This window comes from Panthera onca, chromosome A3 (genome assembly GCF_046562875.1).
Source record: "Panthera onca isolate mPanOnc1 chromosome A3, mPanOnc1 haplotype 2, whole genome shotgun sequence".
Classification (NCBI taxonomy): domain Eukaryota; kingdom Metazoa; phylum Chordata; class Mammalia; order Carnivora; family Felidae; genus Panthera; species Panthera onca.
The window spans coordinates 2,463,330-2,487,089 of record NC_138341.1 but is presented as its reverse complement, the minus strand read 5'-3'; the positions used below and the strand labels follow the sequence as shown (position 1 = coordinate 2,487,089).

At 49.1% G+C, this 23,760-nt stretch overlaps 1 protein-coding gene across 7 annotated transcripts in view; it reads right to left on the bottom strand.

Annotated features, from left to right (window-relative positions):
• DCDC2C (doublecortin domain containing 2C) overlaps positions 1-23,760 on the bottom strand; it is a 110,663-nt gene that overhangs the window by 44,077 nt on the left and 42,826 nt on the right. For 4 of the 7 annotated variants that reach the window (XR_014137382.1, XR_014137380.1, XM_081795150.1 and 1 more), the window contains 3 exons: positions 22,992-23,092; positions 15,752-15,820; positions 13,688-13,729 (listed from right to left, as the gene is read on the bottom strand). Coding sequence is in view for 3 of the 7 variants with exons in the window: in XM_081795150.1 (XP_081651276.1) it covers positions 13,688-13,729; positions 15,752-15,820; positions 22,992-23,092 (212 nt within the window). In the remaining 4 variants the exon portion in view is untranslated. Of the gene's footprint in view, positions 1-13,167; positions 13,538-13,687; positions 13,730-15,751; positions 15,821-22,991; positions 23,093-23,760 lie in introns of those variants that run through there. The other 3 variants (XM_078445050.2, XR_014137383.1, XR_014137381.1) reach the window with 3 other exon arrangements.

Sequence of the window (23,760 nt, the reverse complement as noted above, 5' to 3'; positions counted from 1 at the left end):
TCACTAAAACTGTTCAGTGCAGCCCGCAGCATCCCTGAAAGCGTGTGGTAAGCAATTCGTAAGTCCTCATACCGTCTCTAAGATTCAACACAAAAACTTATTTGCAAAAACCTAGTCACTTCCTTTAAAAATATCATAAATACACAAAATACAGAAACACATAAAACATTTCACAGAATCACGGGGCTAGAAACACAAACCCAAAAGGACACATTCACTCTTCGCCACTCGTCAGGGTCTCTAGGAGCACACGCGTCACACCGCTCCGCGGCCCCTGCGTTACTCTGACCCGGTGCGTGCCTTTTCTGGCTTAACCCACCTGTAACTTCCACTCTCTCCTGCCCAAAATGCCTTCTGGAGACTAAGCAGAAAGAATAAAGGATACATCGCTAATCATCAGCTCTGCCTGTGACTTTGTGGGGTTGGAGTAGGGACATCTCACGTAGGCGAGGTGACTTGCCTTGATTGTCATCCATAGTATTGACAAGGAAAAAAATGTTAACTCGACACATGTCAGTGATTGCTTTGATCCCCACTTCAGTTCCTATTTCCAAGTTTTGAATAACAATCCAGTCTTCTTCAAATAGACCCAGAAAGAAAACGTCACGAATAATTCAATAAAATTCCCTAAGAGACCAGAAGTGGGGGTAAAAGGTAACACCATGAAAATCTCACCAGAAAGGGCTCTTCAGCTGGAATTTCAGCCCAGGTAGAAAAGCACTCTGAAATTAGGCTGTTTTTTAAATGTCCGTCGTAACAATGAATCGCCCTCGCACATCGTGTGCGTTCCTCCTCTTCTCTGGGATGAAGGAAAGGAGAGTTTTTAAACCAAATACTTACATTTGATACCAAAATTATTTCCTGGGAACACGGCAGGATTTTGGTAAATAGTGATGATAAGGTATTAACGATGGCCTCTTGGAAAAATCGAGTGTGAGCAAGATAAGAAAAAACGTAAGGCCGCAGGACACACAAATCAATGTACAGAAGTCCACTGCATTTCTACACGCTAACAATGAAGCAGCAGAATGAGAAATTAAGAAAACAATCCCACTTACAACGGCACCAAAAAATAATAAAACACCTAGGAATAAACCTAACTAAAGAGGTGAAAGGCCTGTACCCTGACAACTATAAAACACTGATGAGAGGTGTTGACGATGACACAGATGGAAAGATATTCCACACTCAGGGGTTAGAAGAACAAATATTATTAGAATGTCTATACTACCCAAAGCAATCTATAGATTTAATGTATGGCACTGGAACAAAAATAGACACATAGATGCTCAGAACAGATCGTATATGTGAGTTAGATAGAGAGCTCAGAAACAATCCCACAATTATATAGTTAATTAAATTTCAACCATAGGACACAGGACTATACAATGGGAAAAAGACAGTCTCTTCAACAAATGGTGCTGGGAAAGCTGCACGGCAACATGCAAAAGAATGAAACTGGACCACTTTCTTTCACCTACATGAAAATACACTCAAAATGGGTTAAAGACCAAAATGTGAGTCCTGAAACCATAAAAATCCTAGAAGAGAGCACAGGTAGTAATCTCTCTGCCCTCGGCCGCAGCAGCTTTTTTCTAGGTATGTCTCCTGAGGCAAGGGAAACTAAAGCAAAAATAAACTCCTGGGACTACATCAAAATAAAATCTTTTGCAAAGTGAAGGAAACAATCAACAAAACTAAATGACAACCTACTGAATGGGAGAAGATATTTGCAGATGGCATATCTGATAAAGAGTTAGTATCCAAAATATATTAAAAAAAAAAAACTGATACAACTCAACACTCAAAAAACAAATAATCCAATTAAAAATGGGCAAAAGACACGAACAGACATTCCTCCAAAGAAGACTTATAAATGGCCAACAGACACATGAAAAGATGTTCAACATCACTGATCGTCGGGGAAATACAAATCAAAACCACACTGAGATGCCACCTCACACCTGTTAGAATGGCTAAAGTCAGCAACACAAGAAACAACAAATATTGTGAGGATGTAGGGGAAAAAGGAACCTTCGTGCACTGTTGGTGGGAATGCAAACTGGAGTAGCCACTCTGGAAAACAGTATGGCGGCTCCTCAAAAAGTTAAAAATAGAACTACCCTACGACCCAGCAATTGTACTACTGGACATTTATCCCCAAAATACAAAAACACATTCAAAGGGATACCTGCACCTCTACGTGTACTGCAGCATTATCTACAATAGCCAAATTATGGAAACAGCCCGAGTGTCCATTGATTGATGAATAAAGAAGTGGTATAATATATACAGTGGAATATTATTCAACCATAAAAAAGAACGAAATCTTGAAACAACATGGATGGAGGTAGAGAATATATCGCTAAGTGAAATAGGCCAGTCAGAGAAAGACAGATACCGTATGATTTCACTCACATGCGGAATTTAAGAAGCAAAACAAATGAACAAAGGGGGAAAAGAGAGACAAACCAAAAAACAGACTCTTAAGTATGGAGAACAAACAGATGGTTACCAGAGGGGAGGTGGGGGGGAGGGGGAATGGGTGAAATTTTTAAAAACATTATTCACTGGGGAAATGGCAGGATTTCAGTAAATGTTAATGATAACAAAATCACTACGATCTCTTAGAAGAATCAAGAACAGGCAAGATAAGAAAATGTTTCCACAAAATGCACCTGCTCCTGCTGAGTCCCTCCCTCGCAGATTCGCTGTCATCCTCAAGGTGGAGTTTTTAAAAACCAGAAGCCAGGAAACAAAATAGGGGACAACACACGCAAGAGACTAGACGGGGGTCCTCAGTAAGTCAGGTGTGATGGAGGAAAAGGGGGCAGATGGCTCCTCTCGAAAGATGGGCAGAGATTTCAGCTGAAGAGACAGAAAATAAATGTCGATCCTCATTTCAAGGGTCTATTTCCCGAAAATGTGAAATGTTAGCCAACCACCAGTTACCTTTTGAGCACCTACTATGTGCCCTGGGTTCCGCCACTCACTGCCGAGGGCTAGGGGGAAGGCAGGGTGTGCTCTTCACGGTCCTCCTGAGGGACTAATGAACAAATAGGAAGTGCGTGCCCAGTGAGACAGCAAATAATGAAGGTATAATGTTAATAACCGCATATACTAACCTTGTTCATACGGAGTAAGTCATACAGGATTTCAAAAACTACCAAAGGTTGGAGGGGTCAAAGGTGGTTTCACAAAAGTGGTCAGACTTGGGTAAGGACGATAACGGTTTTGGAAAGAGCAGTGACATAGTTAAACCAGAAGACATGGGCAGAGGCAAACAGAGTCAGGGGAACTGTGTGAAGCCAGGAGTTGACCCACGTCGACCAGCACTGAGGCAGCAGAGCCAGAGGGAAGACTCGGGGAACAGGGCATCAGAAAGGAGCACTGGCCAAGTGGTGCCCCTTCAAGGAAGAACAGAGGTGCCATTGACGGAGACACGAAGGAACTGAGCGGCATTCAGGACGTGTCTTATTTGAGGGGACATCTACGTGGAAATGAAGAGGCTCGCGAAAAATCACAACATTCTATGTGCTCTGAGGGTCTAGAAGAATTGAGGTCATCCAAGGTTCCATTAAGGACAAGGGGCCAAAATGGCATTTGGAAACAGCAGGGGGACGGGGTGGGGGGGGAGGTCAGCACAACTGAAATGATCTCGGCCATCAGGGTAAACTCCCTGCGAGGGGAGCAGCAGAGAGAAGGGCCACAGCGACAGAACATGAGGTCTCGCTCGAGGGTGGGCCAAGACGGAGAAGCCAACAGGCTGATAAGGACGGGAGAGTGTCAGGCCATGCAATGGAACAGAGGCTTTTGATGACCGAGGGGTTGATGGGCAGGGTCAAAATCAAAATCGAAGGATAGAGCAGGTGAGAAAGGATCGTCGAATCCACCCATCACAGATGGGCAGCTATGGGGGACCAGGGTGGCGGCCGTGCTTCAAGGGGCCGCCAAGGAGCCAGAGGGAGAAAGCAGAAGGATTTCGTGTGGACCATTAGTGTGGCACGCCCAACACGGAAGCAGCCGCGGCAGACTTCACACGGAGCGATCCACGTCGGTCAGTGCCCGACGGCCAGGACGACCTCTCAAAGCAGACACCTCTGCTGACTGGAGAGCAGGACAGACACGCACGGACGAGGGAGAGATCAATGACACAGGCAAGGCAGACAGAAATTGTAGCGCGGCGGCCCTCGCAAGTGGAGGGATTGGGGAGAAGGATGGGGGATGGGCTCATTTAGGAAAGAAGGGGACGTCTCTTCCTCTGGGGCTTGAAGCAGTGGTCTGACCTACAGGCAACGTCGAGATACTGACCAAGAGGCGGTCCTAGACGTGTCTCCAGGCCCCAACGGCCACCCCTACCTTGCTCACATCCAGAGGAGCCACACCTGACCCCCATCCCAGAATTCCAAAAATTACCAGAAGCCGCTGAGGGGTCCCCTTCTAGAAACACACGGGTTGCCTGAGATAGATGCTGCTGCCATGACAGCAGTCCGCTTGGAAAGGAGGAGAAAACTCAGTCCTCGGACGTACAGATGAAGCTCTCGACTAGATCCCTGTCACCCAGAAGATGCAAGTGGGCCCCCTGATCCTTCGAGGGCTTGAGGAAGAGCAAGCAAAACTGTGTGGACCACAAAGCAGGCTTCGTCTCCACAGCCTGCAGCCTTCCTGCAGGACACAGGAGAGCAGCCATTCGTGTCGGATGACAAAGTCTCGTCCCACTGTGTCTGAACTTGGCAAAGAGCCTTGTGCAACTCAACGGGCTCTGAATGCAGAGCCCGCCCTCCTGGGATATCTGGAATCAACTTTAGACATGCGTACTGCAAGGGGGGAAATCAGCACAAATCGTGGCATTGACAGAAGCAGAGATGTTTCCACTTACTCCCCAGTAACATGAAAGGACTGGGAAAGAATCTTTGCCAGGGGTGCTTTCTGCTCGGACGTTAGGATCCCAGAGACCCGGCATGTTCCAGGGACGGACCGCCCGGGCACGGAGCCAGCTGCTGGCCTGACGCAGCCCTACCGGTCATGTGCAGGTGCTCGGGCTTCAGGACACACGTTGGGTCGGTGGCAACACAGAATGTTGAGGGAATTTCACACGGGCTTCTGATTCAGAGGGTGGAACTGAAGGACCTTTAGGAGCGTTTCACTCCGCCCCAAATAGACACATGGTTTGTTCAAACTCATGTGCATTCCGTGCCCGCGATATTTACCAATCTGTGAAACTTACGGCATTTCGACGTGAGGTACAACTTTCCTTTTTTGATTTATCACAAGTTCCAAAAAGAGGCCTGCCTTTCCCCCACTCATTCTGTTTACAAGCAGAAAATGTGAATTTTATCTGTAGAACTTTTTTTTGCATTGCCACAGATTCTCCTCCCTCAGTACCAGTGTAGACAAGCCACGATGATGAATAAATCCAGAGCTCACCTTGACCTGACTGACTCAGCATCGCACGGCCTCACGGACGGCGTCTCCGTGTGACCTCAAGAGCAGCCCTCGGCTCTGAGTTACAGGCACCTACTATTTCTCATCCCAGCTCTCTCTAGGGGAAAAGCTGCCGGGTTCACAGGACACGTGTGGAATCAAGAGACAAGGCCCCCAAACAACGTCACTGTCGATTCAAAGTGCCCGTGGGCTTTCCGGCTCCTTTCCTCTTCCTGCTTCTGATTTTCTTTTCTCCAACATACTCATGGGAGGAGATATTTTTTCCTCCAAAAGACGGCTGTCAATTTTGGGTAACTAAGTAACACATTCACCTAAAAGTACCTTCCTGGGGTGCGGTAGAGGCAGTCAGTTAAGGTTTCTCATTAAGCTTTCGCAGAAACGAGAATTTTAAATGCTCTTTCTGTGTCTGAACATTATATCTATGTCACGTCTGTGTTTCACAAGCCTAACCTCCAGGTTGCTTGGTACCATCCCACACACTGTAAGTTGACCACTTAAGTTCTCATAATGAGACATAATTTATACACGTTAAAAGTTAGAGACAGCATCTCTATAACTCATGTGGAAAACCAAGTAAATATGAACAAAAAGCTTTCCTTTTGCGACTGCAGTGGCTTGTGCACATTTTGATAAAAAGCCGTCCTCCCGAGGCCAGCAGGAGAGAGGGGAGAAACTGGCCGCGATGCCCTCGCTCCAGGGCTGGGCTCACAGCCGAGGGGACCACCTCGCTTAACGCAGGAAAACCCTCTCCCCAGCCCATTTCTTCTATGTAAGCATTACAAGTTGGGCACAAAGTTCTGTTAAATTCCTTGCTCTCACCCCACAGGAGGTACCTCTGCTGATTAAGAGTTTGTCCCAAGCAAAGTCCTGGTGCTGTTCTCGTCTATGTCCCAGGAGATGTCCCAGGAGATGTCTCCAAGTAAAAGGTCTGCCCATCTGCTGAAAATCAATTTTCTGTAACAGCTCGCATTGCCAGCGACTGGTGGATGAGAAAACACGCTAATAAGCGAACAGCCGAGAACCGGCTGCTGAGAAACAGGACACATACCTGAGCATCTCCTTGAACTTGACCTCCCTTCCCTGCATGGTGACAAGGGTGACGGACACATACCCTGGGACCCACCGGGAGCCAGAGGGAGCTGGGGACACAGTCAGACCCATGCCTGGGGCGGTCCTGCCAGAGACAGCAGCTGGGGGAAGTCGCCCTGTCCCTACCTTCCTGGGAGGGGGGGCCCACCGCTCACACGGGGCTGGGAGAGGCGCAAGGACAGGCAGGCCCCGAGGGGATCAGGAGGGTCCTCAGCCCAGGAGCCGAGCGTGGACGTTTCCGAGATGAAAGGCATCATGGAAGATACTGGCCTGCACCTGCTGGTGTCCTTTCCCAGCCTCGCGGAGGTGTGACGGACAAGTAACAATTGTGGACATTTAGGTAGGACAACGCCATGGTTTTTCAGGAGTACCACTGTGCAATGGTGACCACGGTCAAGTTACTGAGCACATCACCTCGCAGAGACACCTGCTTTGAGCGTGTGGCGAGAACACGTAAGATCTCCTCTCGGGTGAACGAGACCGCGTCGCTGGCCACAGTCTCTGAGCTACGCGTTAGATCCCTGGGGCTTTACGCCTCTTCTAACCCGCCCGTCCTCCTCCACTTTCTCCTTCTCTAGACAGGAAGGAAGCCATTTCAACTTCTCCTCCAGGTCCCTAACCACAGTGTCTAAAATTGTCATCAATTCAACAAGAGCGTCTCAGTGAAGAATACATGAAAACACATCTTCAATACCTCCTGTCTTATTAATGAAGAGCGTTATATACATAGAGTTGAAGATAAAGCATCTTCTCTATCTCAAAGGAAAAATTCCCCTTTGTGCTCGAATCCAAATGATTCTCCTACGTATAGAGGAACCCGAGCCTTATTTTTGTAGAACTAAGTCATTCTCTAAAAATGTCATTACTTAATATTTAATTCGCCATATCCCACTTAGCATTATCGATGACTCACACTTAGCTTTCGAGACTCTAGCGCTGATCAATATGAACCTTGTCTCTCAGAGAAGCAATAAAGGACTTCGCTGTAGTGACAAAACGGTATGAAGATAATAAAGAGAAAAAAACGGTAAAGATACTGGGCAAGCAATGAATTTCAAAAATCAATTAAAGAATCAATGCTGGCTTTCATTTTGTCACAAAAACCTGAGTCAGAGACAATGTGAGATCAAAAATGCCCTGGTTTTATTGGCATTTCTGGCAACGTTAATTAAATGAAAACCCTCTACGGACTGACCGATAACACACAACGAGAACAAAGCGCTGTCGCGGGTTTGCGAATCCACTGGCTGTGGCAAGATCCTCACCCGGCGATTCCAGCAGGAGCTGCAAGCGACGGAAAATGCGTCACGCCCTGTGCCTGGCATTTTTAAGTATGTTAAGTCATTTAAATATGATTTGTGTCAGTTGATATAAACCATCACTATAATTACTTTTCAAACGGCCTCCCTGTTTGTCACTCATTTTATAGCTAGAAACGTGTCAACTACTCACTTTTCTTATCTGACCTTGTCTGGCATGAAGGCCACTGTTTCCCAAACTCGGGAACCACGTAGGGCAGCAAGCTTGTAAGGGGAAGTGGCCAAGTTCCCTGGACACTTGATCCTCAATGAATGTTTGAAGCACAACGTGAGATGGGGTGGAGTCATAATGACAAGAAAACCGGAAAACAAAATAGAACATGAATCTTTTCCTTTTCTTTTTAAGAAAATAAGCACACATTTATCGATGATACATAACTCCTATTCTGTAACTATGGGATGAAAATCACCCGCTGTTTATTTTGTTTTTCCATTTTCTTATGACTCCACCCAAATTCGTACCATGTTCTGAAACTTCCAATTTTTCAACAACATGAACACTGAAGACGGGAAGTGACAAGAGGGCCAAGTCTCTCCCTGTCTGTCTCTCAGGCCAAATTCTAGTCCTACAACGCCCAGGCTCATTGAGTTAAGAATTTTTTGAACATGGGCGCCTGGGTGGCTCTGTTGGTTAAGTGGCCAACTTCAGCTCAGGTCATGATCTCACGGTTTGTGAGTTCGAGCCTCACGTCGGGCTCTGTGCTGATAGCTCAGAGCCTGGAGCGGGTTTCAGACTCTGTGTCTCCCTCTCTCTCTGCCCCTCCCCTGCTCACGCTCTGTCTCTCAATAATAAATAGATGTTAAAAAAAAAATGGTTCAATAGCCAGCATACAGCACACCTGGGTAGCTCAGTTGGTTGAGCGTCCAACTCTTGGTCTCTGCTGAGGTCATGATCTCACAGTTTGTGAGTTCGAGCCCCACATCGGGTTTCGCACCAACAGTGGGGAGCCTGCTTGGGATGCTTTCTCTCTGCCCCTCCCCCACTCTCTCTCTCTCTCAAAATAAACAGCTAAACAAATAAATAAAATAGCCAGCATAGTTGCCGAAAACAGAAAACACTAAGAAATGACCAGATTGGGCGATTCCAACGCATCTTGGGAGAGGTGACTTGTGAACGGGTCGAAGACGCGGCATTGGAAAAAAACGGACAACAGGCCAGCAACGTAAGCTCAGAAGTATGAGAAGTGACACCACATGCTCCGGGAGAAGCAGGGGCCAGCCCCCAGCCACAGGGCAAGAGTGGGGCTCAGGCTGGAAAACGCACCGGCACCCCACAAAGTCGCTCACACCTGCACAGCCAGGCATCACCTGACCACCCACCACTTCCCTCACCAGTGCCCTGTTTCTTCCACTGCCAGCATCATCCTCACCATGAACCTGTCGGAACACGTTAGCACCTCGTTGTGCGGAAGACACGAGCCTTGCCACTTAGAGACGTGCTCTAATCCCAGCCAAGGGCAAGGACCCTACAGGTTATTTGTCTCCAGACAAAATGATTCTGAGCGCTTCATCCCCAGATCGGAGCCGGGATAGCAGATTCTCAGTGGACACTCATCGGCTGGATGTTTCTGTTTATAGACGTTAAGATTTTATCAGAAGAGGTGACACTCAGATATACATATTTTCTATACAGTTTAATATATAATAACAGATATCAAAGTTTACATATATCTCAAGGAAAAGAGTTAGTAACTAACAGACACAAGTTCTATTCAGATGTTGTTTGATATCATTTTTTTTCTTACTTTTCCAAAGGACTACAACATAAATGCTCCACAGGCAGACAGAGCCTGCTGTTTTCCCATCACATTTAACACAGAATGCTCAACAATTTCGCGGTGTGGACCATGCATTTGAAAGGACTCTGCCCCTCATCTCGTCGTACATAACATTGTCATAAAACACACACAATGGGGACGCCTGGGTGGTTCAGTCTGCTAAGCGCCCGACTCTTGATCTCAGCTCAGGTCATGATCTCACGGTCATGAGTTCAAGCCCCACATTAGGCTCTGTGCTGACAGCCTGGAGCCTGCTTGGGATTCTCTGTCTTCCTCTCTCTCTCTGCCCCTCCCCCACTCGTGCTCTTTCTCTCTCAAAATAAATAAATAAACTTTAAACACACACACACACACACACACACACACACACACACACACACACAGAACATATCTCTAAAGGGCCATAGACCATTTTATAAATTGATGAGTGCATATGCCAAAAAGTAGCAAATTTAAGGCACTTTTTTTTTTTACTGATAGCATAGCACACTTATCAATCACTTTATGCTTGATATTTGAAGCCTTTGAGAAAAAAATGTCACAATTATCATTTCATCCCCTTACACACTCTGCACCTGGAACTTGTCACTATGGCAACCTGTCCTGATGCCTCTAAATCAGAAGCGATCTGTGTGTTCATATAATATCCTAAAATGCAAAACCGAAACAAAACCACCAAATGCACCGCCAGAGCATTCCAAATGTTCTTTGGTACATTTCAGAGAGTTATTACCTGTCTAACAGAGGATGGAATAATTCAACATCTGGATTCATGGCTTAAATTTTATTTTGCATTTTTTAATGTATCACTGGGTAAATTATTCCTTCTGTTTTCTTAAGCCTCTCAAGTTTTCACCACCATAACGAAATAAACCTAATGAGAAATCAAATGGAAAATTTATTCCGGTAAAAGAGAAATACAATTTTTTTTTTATCCTGGCATGCGATAAAAGGGTCAAAACAGATGCTACCCAAGGCAAAACCTGTACCATTGCTCTGGAGGAGCCCCGATTAAGCACAACTTGCATGCTGTTTGGTTGGTTGGTTGGGGTTTTTCTTAACGTGAACGGAATCTCTGATCAAAAATATTTAAATCCAGGGGGCGCCCGGGTGGCTCAGTCGGTTAAGTGTCTAACTCTTTTTTTTTTATCTTTTTTTTAATATTTATTTATTTTTGAGAGACAGAGTGAGACAGAGTGTGAATGGGGGAGGGGGAGAAAGAGGTGGGGGGCAGACACAGAATCCAAAGCAGGCTCCAGGCTCTGAGCCGTCAGCACAGAGCCTGATGCAGGGCTCAAACTCACAGACCACGAGATCATGACCTGAGCCAAAGTCAGACGCTTAACCGACTGAGCCACCCAGGCACCCCAAGTGTCCAACTCCTGATTTTGGCTCACGTCATGATCTCATGGTTCATGAGATCAAGCCCTGAGACAGGCTCTGTGCTGTCAGGGAGGAGTCTGCTTGGGATTCTCTCTCCGTCTCTCCTCTCTCTCTCATTCTCTCTCTCTCTGCCTCTCCCCTGCTTGTGCTTGCTTTCTCTCTCAAAATAAATAAACTTTTTAAAAATGTTTAAATCTATTTCTAATAAATAAAATCAACATTCTCAAGTACACTGAGAAAAAAACTTTAAAACACTGAAAGTATCCTAAATATTGATTCATAGTATTAATTAAAATAATTTTTTATCATCAGCAAAGTCATGATCTCTTTAATACACTATGTAAAAAAGTTAATGGAAAATCACCCTTAAGAATACACACAAAAGTGAAAACAGATGCTAACCGGAGGAATTCGATGTTTTTTCTAGTTTTTATCTGTGTGTGTTAATAATTCTATAATAAATATGAATGTTTTATAATTTGATAAAGTATTCTTAATCTTAAAACATGGGGTATCGTAGAAGAAAATTCAGTTTCAAAATATAATTAACGCCAACTGTGAATAAGGCACTGTGTGTGTCTGGCACTAAGAAAAATGAAAATATAAATCAAATGAAACTCCTGCTTCTAAGGACTTCAGGCTCTGGTGGGGATCCTGGTTAGAAAGGAGGAGAGCAGTAGCCATAACTCACTCCATGCCCACCGGAGAAGTTACTCCAGGCATAGTTCTAATTGTATATGGGCTGCACAGCTTGGAACAGAAGGAAACTGAGGCTAAGGGAAAGAGACCGCACTCCAGACATAGTTTATGCATGAGACACGGTTGACACATGTCCAGGGTTTGCCCTTGCCTGCCATCCCATTCGCTAGAACATTCAGACTCAAAGAGCAAGGAACACAGAGACCAAACAAATGATATACTTTCCAAACAACCGCCTGACACGACAACCTAAAGGACGTTATCTGAGCTCACAGGGATGTCACCAGGGACACCCGTTACCATTTTCCCAGCAAAGTGTGGACAGGCTGGTTGCTGAGATAATGGAATTGGGACGGAACTGGAGATAACGAAATTGATTCCGCTGATTTTAACAAGAGAGTTGCGATCGGGAGCAGGAAAGTGTCTAATTTCCAACTGAAAAACAGTTTCTTTAAAACAATACAAACATGGGGGGTGCCTGGGTGGCTCAGCAGGTTAGATGTCTGACTCTTAATCTCTGTTCAGGTCATGGTCTCACAATTCGTGAGTTTAAGCCCCGCATCAGGCTCTGTGCTGACAGCGTGGAGCCTGCTTGAGATTCTCTCTGTCTCCGCCCCTCCCCCAGCTCACACTGTTTATAAATAAGTAAATAAATAAATAAACAAATAAATAAATAAAACATCGTCTTAAAAAAAATAAAAATAAATAAAACATCGTTTTAAAACATAGCTATGTTACACTTTTCAAGAACTTTCAAATCCATGGTCTCAATGGATTCTTTTGAGGTGACTAAACCTATAAACACGTAAAATGACTGTTGATTGAATTAATGAAGTGTACAGAGGTAAACTTTCTGAACAAGGGGCACCTCGAAAGTTTATGGAAGAGCTCGGACGAGAACGCAGCGCTTTCCCACGGCTGTGTGCACATTTGCACGCTAGGGATGCATTCGTAGACGGGACTGTAGCTCGCGTGGGCCTCTCCCCACGTGCTGTCAGGATTCTCTTACAATTCAGGTATCTCTGAGAACATAAATAAAACTCATAACATCGAGCATATTTCATATATACTGTCTCTAATCCTGGGGGTCGATTTTGCTATAAATAAACCATCATATAAACTTCCAAGGAGGAAACCGAGGCTCTGGGATTCCACAGGGTTTTCCCAAGGCTCACATACGGGTGAGTGATGGACGGAGCGTTCAACCATAGGTGGATCTCATGTCAAATCCCAAGTGGTTTTCACATGCCGGTTTTGATCGGGTAATTCCCAAATGTGAGTATTTATGGCCCAGGTTCTCTAAGGAGTGATGAGGAGTCTAAGTGAACCAAGGTATAAGTAAATACAATCTTGTGTACTCAGACGAAAACCATTACGGTCACTCAGTCATTTATAAGTAACAGTGAGACCTTGATTGTGCGAAGGCCGGAGCCACGGCAGGGAGGGCAGGACGTTAGACATGGATGTGTCCCTGCCTGCCGCGTGGGGCCAGCTGTCCAGGCAGGCGGCTCTAAATCTCATGGCTACGGGGAGCCCGTCCTCCTGTGCCCTCACGTGTTGACACATTTGTCCTTGGCCTCGTGGCCAGGTCATGGCCTGAAGGTGCAGGTTTTAGAGCTCCCCAGAAAGCCCAGGTGAGGGTCAGCAGGTGCCTGCTCGCGGCTGACTTACGAGGGTATCGAGGGTGTTCCCTAATGCCTGATTCTTTTTTCCCCTTCCACGAAGGAGTCTTCACTCTCCTGTCTCCCATCTGCCATCAGGGCGGCTCTGTCCCACTCTCTGAAATGCCTTAATGACCTCTCGTTTCCTGAGTTTGCTCTCTATCTGTGGAAACAGAGCTACGGTGTAGGACAGCGGCATAGAAGTTCTATTCCTTAAAAAGCACCCTGCAACATTTGGGAATCTACTAATTATCTTGTTAGGTCTGTCCTCGGAATACAAAACACAAAAAGTACTGAATTTGTGGATACAAACCTTTCTTCCATTATCTTCATAAGACCCTTCATCTTCTTTTTCCTATTATTAAAAAAATATAGTAATCAATTTCAGGGCACCTGGGTGGCTCAGTCAGTTAAGTGTCTGACTTCACTCAGGTCATGATCCCGCAGTCTGTGGGTTTGAGCTCCACGTCGGGCTCTGTGCTGACAGCTCGGAGCCTGGAGCCTGCTTCGGATTCTGTGTCTCCCTCTCTCTCTGCCCCTCCCCTGCTCACGCTCTGTCTCTCTCTCTCTCTCAAAAATAAAAAAACTTTAAAAAAATTTTTAAAAAAAGAAAGACACTTTGATTCACTCTAAGAAATTAAATCTACTGACTGATGTCAAGTTACTAATGCACACGAAACACTCCCAGAGGCCAAAGGAGATCTACATGACGAGTCAACAAGGTGTGGCTGACCAAGGTCAGTGGCTGGTCCACACAGGCGTTCAAGTTCTAGCACAAACTCAGTGTCACCGCGATGCCTGTGTCCTCTTTCTATTAACATATGGCATTCGGTTATTCCATAACTGAAACATTAGCACCGCTCTCCACTACTGCCCCAGTGCAAGCAGGTGATCCGCGTGACCCTTCACCTAACGCTCGGGGACAGACATTGCGCCCACTCTCAGACAGTCTTACACTCTTGTCACCAAAGCAATGAAATATTCTCTTTCCTCCTCATTCAGTCTTCCTGATTCATCTAGACACAGACTACACACTTTCACTGAAAACCGCCTCCAAATCAAAAATATTTAAGAACGTAAGGAAGAAAAAGTAAATTGCTTGAAAGAGTGTTCCCTTTGGCTGTCTGTTTTAGATCATAAATTCCACTGATGTTGAAAACCCCAGACTTCCTTTTCCACGAATGCCCTTTCCAGGCAAGAGCCAGGAGACAACTCCCAGTAGCTCCAGCCCCCTCCCAGTGGCCCCCAGGGTCACTTCCCCTTGTCCTTAAACGTGGGAGCCAGGAGGCCGCCGGGCACATTTAAGAGTGGAAAGGGATGGCTCACCAGGCCGTTGCATCCTCAAGTTTATTTACAGTTCTGGAAGCTTCGGCAGCAGAATAGACTCAGACTTGACACCCCAGACTTATTATGCAAACTCCTGCCTGGGGCCAAAAACTTTAAAACAAGAAACCAGCTTGAAGAAAAAAAAAAAATCTAGAGATAGAATTTTGACAACAAATTCCCAAAAATATATTTCTTACCTACATGAATTGTGTATTTAAAGTAAATTTTGCCTTACATGTTCTCACCACGAAAGAAAAAGAGAGAGAGAGAGAGAAAGAAAGAAAGAAAGAAAGAAAGAGAAGGAGGGAGGAAGGGAGGAAGGAAGGAAATGGTAACTCTCTGTGGTGGTGGGTGTGTTAATTAGCTTTACCTGCCATATATTCTTCAATTAAAAAATTAAGATAAAAGGAAATTTTGTTTGCCCGACACACGTTTCCTGTAGACGAGTCACATAATCTCACAGACGAGTCACCACGGGAACGTGCTTCCCGCATCGATGGTACCCCTCCAGCAGCTGGTGGAGGAAAGAGCAGACACGGAAGCCACGCAGCCAGAATTTTCCTGGGCAAGCTCATGCTGCCACCTATGGAGTGTAAGCTGCCCGCGCCCCTGCTTCCCCAACAAGACGAGCTATTTACGCAACACCAACGACTCACAAAGCACAATGTCCGTGTTGTCCACTGACACCTACACACCCACACACCTGCTGCTATCCGCCTCCTGATTCCGCCCTCTAAATATGTATCTTGAAATTTGTTGGGAAAACGGTTTTTCAGTCTGCGACCCGAAGCACAGTAAAGGTAACCAGGGCGAGCAGAAAAGCCATTAAAATTACTCACGTAATTTCTGGCCCCCAAGAGACCTGATCGAAGGTACAGCCCGGCTGGAAAACATGCTATGTGTCTAACTCCACGCCGATTTGTATCCTGGAACCAACTGGGCTCTACGGTTCTTTCTGCACCAAACGTGAGCTCCGCCCAGCACGTTAAAAGGAGAAGGGGGTCCGTGGACCCAGGCCATTCCATGCAAAATAAAAATAGAATCAGCTCACCTCGATGCTTTCGAAATCAGAGGGGTTATCGTGTATCTCGTCGTCTTCCGTGACTATCTCAGCCGGCGTCTGGAGGGAAAACAGAGCCCGTGTCAGGTTCAGTGGCGGTCAGCCTCCGTCAAGCCCCGTGAAAGGAGCAAAGGGCAGTGAAACAGAGCAACTCTGTGAACCACTTCTGTGGACAGAGCTGAAAATGCGGCCGGTTTTTCCACAGTGGTTACTTCAAACCCCACTCTGTGTCTGCCCTGTATTTTTTACCTGTTGCTCCAATCTCTGAGGAGAAACACCTGAAACCCTCTTGTGTGAAAAGGAGCGGAACGCGGGCACCTGGGCGGCTCAGTCGGTTGAGCGTCCGACTTCAGCTCAGGTTGTGATCTCGTGGTTCGTGGGTTCGAGCCCTGCGTTGGGCTCTGTGCTGACAGCTCGGAACCTGGAGCCTGCTTCGGATTCTGGGTCTCCCTCCCTCTCTGCCCCTCCCTCTCTGCCCCTCCCCTGCTCGCTCGCTCTCTCTCTCGCAACTAAATAAATATTAAAATAATAATAAAAGGAGTGGATTACCCTCCTGATGCCACTGGTCAGCAGGTAGTAAATGCCTGTGTGAGCCTCTGTGTGCCCCTGAGGACCACAACCGCCGCCCTCATTCCCTGTGTTCAAGACACCGCCACAGCTCCTCACCCAGCGGTGTGTGCTCACACCCTTGTGTATTACTTCCCAGTTTTTGTGACTTGTTTGCAAGAGGCAGTGAGCTGTCTTTAACTGGCACCCTGGAACCTCTCGACTCGGGGAAAACCATGTGGTTCTGTGGCACAGAAAGAAAGGGCCCCCCAGGGGCTACTTCCGTTATATGCCTATACCAGTCGGAGTAGGCGGGTGAGACTGTAGCGACCATCACGCCAAGTGCACGTGCCTCATGTCCACTGCGGGCTGGCCAGGGGGTCTGCTGCTCATCACGGTCACCCAGGATGCCCGACCGACGGGGACACCTACTCCTCACGTTTCCATGATTACAGAGGAAGACAGGCGGTGTGGAGTTTACACATTACGTCTCTGCCAGGAAGTGTGGCTCGTTAAGTCCGCTCACCCATCTGCAGTGAAGGCAGGTCGCAAAGCCACACCTGAGTTAAATAAGGTGGGTGGAGAAGTAGCTTCTCACCAGGTGACCACAGCTGGTGGTCATGATGAGCCCTAAGGACCCACCAGCCCCCGCCAGCGGATCCTCGAAGGAGCAAGACCGGAGTCCGTGGCTGTGTAGATGTGTGGGCGGCTGCCCCACGGCCGTTGCCGCTAGCCCGACCTCCATTATCCAAACGTTCTGAAAACTCAAACACTGTATGAGGGCTCTCTTCCTACAGTCCACGTGGGAAAGTAATCACGATGAATAAGATTCTGCGGGGACTGCTCCAATCACACAAAAAATAAACATGAAAAGCACATTCTTTCAAAGCATCAGTGATGTCAACCATTGCTTCATTTACTCAGCAGTACACACGGAATGCCTGGGTCCCACGATGCTGAGATACAATAGGGACAGCGAATGCAAACCAGTGTGGCCCCCGAGAAGCTTCGTCATGGGGGGAAGCAAATGTTAATCGAGTCACACAATTAAGTACAAAACCACAACAGTGATACGCTCTGTAAGAGAGACACATGGAGTTAAATAGGACACGACGCGGGTTAACATACATGGGAGACCGCCGAATGCTCCCTCGGTACAACCTGAACTATGAGAGATGAGACACGTTCATACATGAAGGCAAAGGAAGACTATCCCAGGCAAAGGGAACCGTGCTGTGATCACAGTAGTGCAGCCAGGGGACGGCAGTAGTTGAGGCCAGCCGGACGGTGGTGTAGACGGACAGAGTGGGTCGCTTCCGGACATGTTATTAGGAGGTAAAGCTTGCAGCCGTTGAGATGGTCTGGATATGGAAGAGTGGGAAAAGGTGGCTCTTGGAAATATCTCTGAGTTTCTTTCTGTCCACTGGATGAACAGGTGTCATACGTCCATGGTCTCCGTGGTTTGGGGATGTGTGGAAGAACACATATGTTCGGCATCTCAGAACATCTAATGCATGATGTCAACTCATAGTGTGTGTGTGTCTGGATGTGTGTGTGTGTACAGACACATGTTTGTATGTGTGGATGTATATTTGTGTGTGTATGTATGTCTGGATGTGTGTATGTGGAGATGTGTGTGCATGTGTGTATGTGGAGGCGTGGAGGTATATTGGCGTGTGTGTGTCTGGACGTGTGTGTAAATGCGGAGGTATATGTGTACATGTACGTGTATGTGTGTGTGTGTGTGTGTGCATGTATCTGAGTGTCTGAGTGTGTGTGCATATGTAGATGCGTGTGTGCACACATGTGTGTGTGCATGTGTCTGGGTGTGCAAGTGAGTAGGTGCATGTGTCTCTGGATGTGCGTGTAAATGTAGAGGTATGTGTGTACATGTACGTGTATGTGTGTGCATGTGTGTATGTGTGTGCGTGCATGTATCTGAGTGTCTGAGTGTGTGTGCATATATAGATGCGTGTGTGCACACATGTGTGTGTGCATGTGTCTGGGTGTGCAAGTGAGTAGGTGCGTGTGTCTCTGGATGTGCGTGTAAATGTAGAGGTATGTGTGTACATGTACGTGTATGTGTGTGCATGTGTGTGTGTGCACATATCTGAGTGTCTGAGTGTGTGTCATATGTAGGTGTGTGTGCGCACATGTGTGTGCGTGTGTCTGGGTGTGCAAGTGAGTAGATGTGTGTGTCTCTGGATGTGTGTGCGTCTGTAGATGTGAGTGTGCGTCTGCAGCCCAGGAGAGAGCTGGCGTCCCGGTGGCGGAGAGCTCTGTCTGGGGAAAAGTCTGGAGGGAGAAGAAGAGCTGCCCGACCTGACCCATGCTGACCTCTGACCTTAAGCGCCAGGCTGAGAACACGGAGTCTGCAAAGAAGACTAAGAGGCGCCTCGCAGGCTCATCAGAGAAGCGTGCGACTCTTGACCTCGGGGTCGTGAGCTCGAGCCCCACACTGGGCAAAGAGATTGCTTAAAAATAAAGTCTTACAAAAAAGAGGGAGGCCACGGGAGGGAGCGTTCCACTCAGGCCCAGCTGGCTTCCGGCCCGCGTACCGTCCAGCCAGGAGGACCCACGAGAGCGGAGAGGGGGATTCGATAACTGACGCCACGAGAGTCTCGAGGGGCTCTGAGGAGACAGGAGCGAGCCCAGGAGAAAGCGGGAGGACAGCCACGTCCACCGCGAAGACCACAGATTCGCGTGGACCCCGGGGCCACCTGCCCCCAGCCACCCCTCATCTCGTCCCCTTTGCTAAAAGGAGAGCCCAGTCCCGGGCAGCAACCCTACCATCCAGAAGAGCCTGGGCCCTCCCCAGACTCCAGAACCAGATTAGTCCCCACCACCCAAGCCCCCTCGCCTGCCCCCAGCTGCTGACGGGGACTTGGCAGACAGACACAGGCGGCGCGTTTCCAGAGGGGAAGGGCACAGGGAAGGAAACGGCCTCTCCATCCTTCTGCTCCACGTGTCTCAGTGCGTGTCCACGCGTCTCAGCGCGGCGCCCACGCGTCTCAGCGCGGCGCCCAGGCTGGAGGCGAACGTCCGGAGTCTGTGGGGAAACAAAGCCGAGGCCAACACTCAACGTGCAGAGGGAGGCTGGGCACAGCGGTGCCCAGAACCAGCCCGCCAGTGACACCACTGGGCCTCTGAGCCGCCAGCTTCGGCCGGCCCGTCACACGGGAGGCCTCCAGGCTTCTGTCACCTGGGCCCGTCACACGGGAGGCCTCCAGGCTAAGTCACGTGGGCCCATAAGTGCTCCTCGGGTTTAAGCCACTTCTCTGCAGGTTCGCTGCTCTTTACAGCTAGAAGCCTCCAACAGAGCACTAACGACGCTTTTCAACTCATTCGTTAACGCGCGCACCCGAACGCCCGTCGTGAGCATAGTCCGAGTTCCTCCCCGCACCTAGAGGTGCCAACGCCTTAAAGCTCCGCTGTTTTTTCTAACTAAACAATCCGCAGATTCCACAGACAGTCTGGCCTCCTCCTCGTGACTCCAAATTGTTTTGGTTTCGCCTTCTTTAGTGTCTCGTTCTTAGCGCTTTCTGGGGAGTGGAATGAATTAAAGTTCGGCGGCCTTGCTCTGCTTGCACGGGAATCTGAGCCAGGACATGCTCCTCTTGTACTGAGCCTGGGGACTCTGAAGGAACCGCATCTCAGCAGCCGTGGGACCCGGCCCCAGGCCTCTGTGATCTCAGGAGGCCCGCCCTTCCGAGCACCGACCGGACGTGCCTAGCACCTGCCGGGGTCTCTGCACCGGAGGAGAGTTGGTCAGAAACGCTGAATTATCCCCCCTTCGACCCCGCAAACAATCATAGCTCAGAGGCTTGGAGGCTAAACAGAGTCTGCAACTCTAGGCACTTTTCCGGCTTTTTTAAGTGTTTATAAAAAGAAACGTCACCTTAAATCTGGCAGAAGACATCGCTTTTGTGAAACACGTGTACCTTTAATCAGAATGCAACATCGTTAAATCATCAGTGTCTTAGTATCTGGATGCCATTTTTGCACAGATTGTAAGAGCCAAAAACTGCAGCGAGGACCCCACCCAGGGGACCTGCCAAACCACTTCCTGCTTCCCCGCTCCACAAGACCACCTTCCTCCCTCCCCAGGGCAGGAAAAAGTCCTTGGATACCGCACACTGGCAGGGCCTGTGCCTTGTCTCCTGGGGACCCTAGAAGGAAAGCCATTCCTGGGGAAGGAGATTGGAGTTAACTAAAAGCTTACACAGGATCTTAAGTTTAGGGCCTCTCTGAAGCACCGGATGTGGGTCCCCCGGGGTGGGATGGGAAGGGCGGTGCTTCCCAAACCTACTGACCACAGGGACCTTGTTTTCAAAGACGCAGAGCTCAGCTGGGGACCCGGTCTGCCTAGTGAAGCCGCTTCACTCCAACCTGCGGTGCCCCTCACCCACTGTGCCATCGCTTGGGATTTTCTCGTATCTCTTCAGTGGGACTTATAAACACCTGCTGGGTGTGAGGAAATGGGCGGTGAGAAGGCCCCCCCCTCAAGCAGCCCCTCCAGGCCCTCCCCTCTGGCCCCACCCGTCCACACACCACACACACTACTGACGTGGCCCCCACTCCCCCGTCTTTATGTCCATCGATGCCGCCAGAGCTGGGAGTCCCCTGTCCCCTTATCCCTCAAAGGCACAGAAGTTGCTTTAATATCATCTCCTGACAGCTAGGGAGCCCCGGTCCACGGAGGCATCGGCCCTCCCTGGTGTGGAGAGGCAAGTTAGAAAGCAACACATATGGGGGCGCCTGGCTGGCTCAGTCGGCCGAGCATCTGACTCTTGGTATCAGCTCAGGTCAGGATCTCACAGCCCTGGGACTGAGACCCACCTCGGGCTCCGCGCTAGGCGTGGAGCTTGCCTGAGATCCTCTCTCTGCCCCTCCCCTGGTTGCACGCGTGTGCTCTCTCTCTCTCTCTCTCAAAATGAGTAAACATTTAAAAGAGAAAGAGAGCAGTACAACAGCCATCCTCTCTGACCGCCCTGGGCTCCCCCGCTGTGGGGCCAGCCTCCTCTCTCCGAGCGCCTCCCTCACCCCCGCCACTCCCCTCCACGGACAAGCACCTGCGGTCTGCCCGTCTCTCCTCCCCCTACACACACCCCTCTGGGGAACCCAAGTCACCACACGGCCACGGATACAGCGGAAATCAAATACGGTACCAGCAACGGGAACTCAGCAGTGCGTGTATCGATCACGGTGATGCACATAGTATTCGTGACACCAGGGGTTCGCTTGTGTTCAAAACTTGCATCAGACGCTGAGTCCACAGCCCAGAACAGTAACTTACCGAGGAAAATAATCAACGTTGGAAGGGGGTGGGGGGGTGCTAATTCTGGTATGAAAGGGACTGCCTAAAATGTCTTAATTTATTTACTACAGAAATTCCTTAAAGGTGCAGTAGAAATACTTAGCCCGCTAGTCGGGATTTTATGAGAAAACGAAATCTTTTGGTCACTGTTTGTCACGTCGAAGAAAGGAATAAAGAACATTACTCGCGATTTAGAAACTACAACGGGACACGTGGGGAACGTGCTCAATGGGGTGGAAACAGTAGCTGACTGGAGAGGGCACAGAACATTCCAGAGGAAGTGCTAGAGACTTGACGCGGCCTGTAAAGTTTGTGAACGTGTCACCGGAAAGAAAAATATCAGAGGTTAATAATAAAGGGAGACAATTAAGAGTGACTGATTTTCAAAAGAGGAGCCAGGAGGTCACTGTCGCCCCGGCCGGGTCCTCTGTGACCGTAAGCACAGGGCTGGGGCCGCGTCTGTTCCAGAAGGACAAAGATGGCCCTCGGATGCGGACATGGACCTTCTGCGGAAGATACGCTGTTTTCTCAAAGACTGAGGATGAGAAATGTGCTTACGTGCTCTCAGGCACATACTGCGGACAAAGCTGTGCATTTTAGAGCCCACCCGGCCCGCCCGCCCTGGGCGGGAGCAGGGCTTGGGGCCACAGACCCGTGCAGACGTGACGTGCACTCCCAGGGGCGTGGGGCCGAGCTGGGCGGGAAGCAGGGGGGACCAGGCCGCCGCGCGTTTGCTCCTGTGCAGGCCGAGGCTCACTCCCCACGCCTTCCCCACTTCCCTTCCCCCCCCCCCCCGGGCCTTCCTCACTCTCCGTGTCACGCCTCCGTGAGCCCCAAGGAAGGAAGCAGAGAGAGGGGCCCAGCGTGCATCAGGCCCTGTACCAGGCACTCACACGTCCCTCCCCCCCACCCCCCACCGCCTCCACGTGGATAAGGAGTCGGGGGTCTGAGGTCAGAAAGCTAGAAAGTCGATGACCTGTGATTCCCAATCACACGACCCCGTACGCCTCTCGTTCCATCACCCTGTCATCCCCCAGTGGTTATCAAGGGCCCCCTCCCCACGAGAAACTGTGCCCGTGAGCACAGCAGGCCGTCCCCTGCCTCATCCAGTAACAACAAAGCTAACTCTGCGGTCACAAACTGTGACAAGCGCTCAGAAGGGTCCCCATAGCAGAAGAACCCTCCAGGGAGAGGCGCGGGCAGGAAAACACATGATGTAGTATAAACAGTAGCTGACTGGAGAGGGCACAGAACATTCCAGAGGCCAGGCGAGCCGGGGGGAGGGGAGGAGGAGGAGACCGCAGTCGGCAGGGGCTGACGGAGCTGAATCGAAGGCGGGGGGCACGGTCTCGTGATGCAGCTACGCACCTGGTCCACCGGCACCTCCACCTGCAGACTGCTGTCTTCTTTGACTTCTGGCGCCTCCTGGGTATCCGTGCTTGGAGTCTGGGCTCTAAACACGTCACCTTCTGGAGGAAAAAAACACACGTGGGGTTCTTGGGCCAATGGCCACCGCACAGCTTCTGTCCCAAACCGACGTCACAGCTTGGCGTCCTCTGAGCCTGCCGTGCCATGGTCACGTGGGGCGGCCCGCCCGGGGGCCCCGGGTCCACACCCCTGTCTCCACGAAGCTCCTAGACCCTGAAGTCACGGTCATCGCTGTGTCCTACCCACCACGGGACTCAGTCCCGCGGATGAAACACGGTGATCTCTCGACCAGCGCGTGTCCAGTTAGCTCAGTGAGAAATAAACACAAAGCAACCCCCGGGCAGCAGAATCATATTCTGAGCACATGTACCTTTGTTACTTCAAAATTACGTCAAGAACTTATTTGGAAGTAATGAGCGAAAGGAGTCTGGGTTTGGAGGAAATGAGTTCTAACAAACGAGGTGTTAAAATTGTGCCCTGCGAGGTAGTCAGCTAAGCCGACAGACAAGAATCAGCCCATCGGCATTACGATGGGGTGGATTACTGCTTACAAAGTCCCGAGGTTGTCGAAAACTTTACCCTCACCCCAGCAAAAGTGACAGCAAAAAGAAAAGGAGGCAGCCGCTTCCTTCACCTAGAGGGTGTAACCGTGGCTGTGATGGGCTCAGTGACCCAACACGGGATGGGCCACAGCTCATTCCACTTCTTC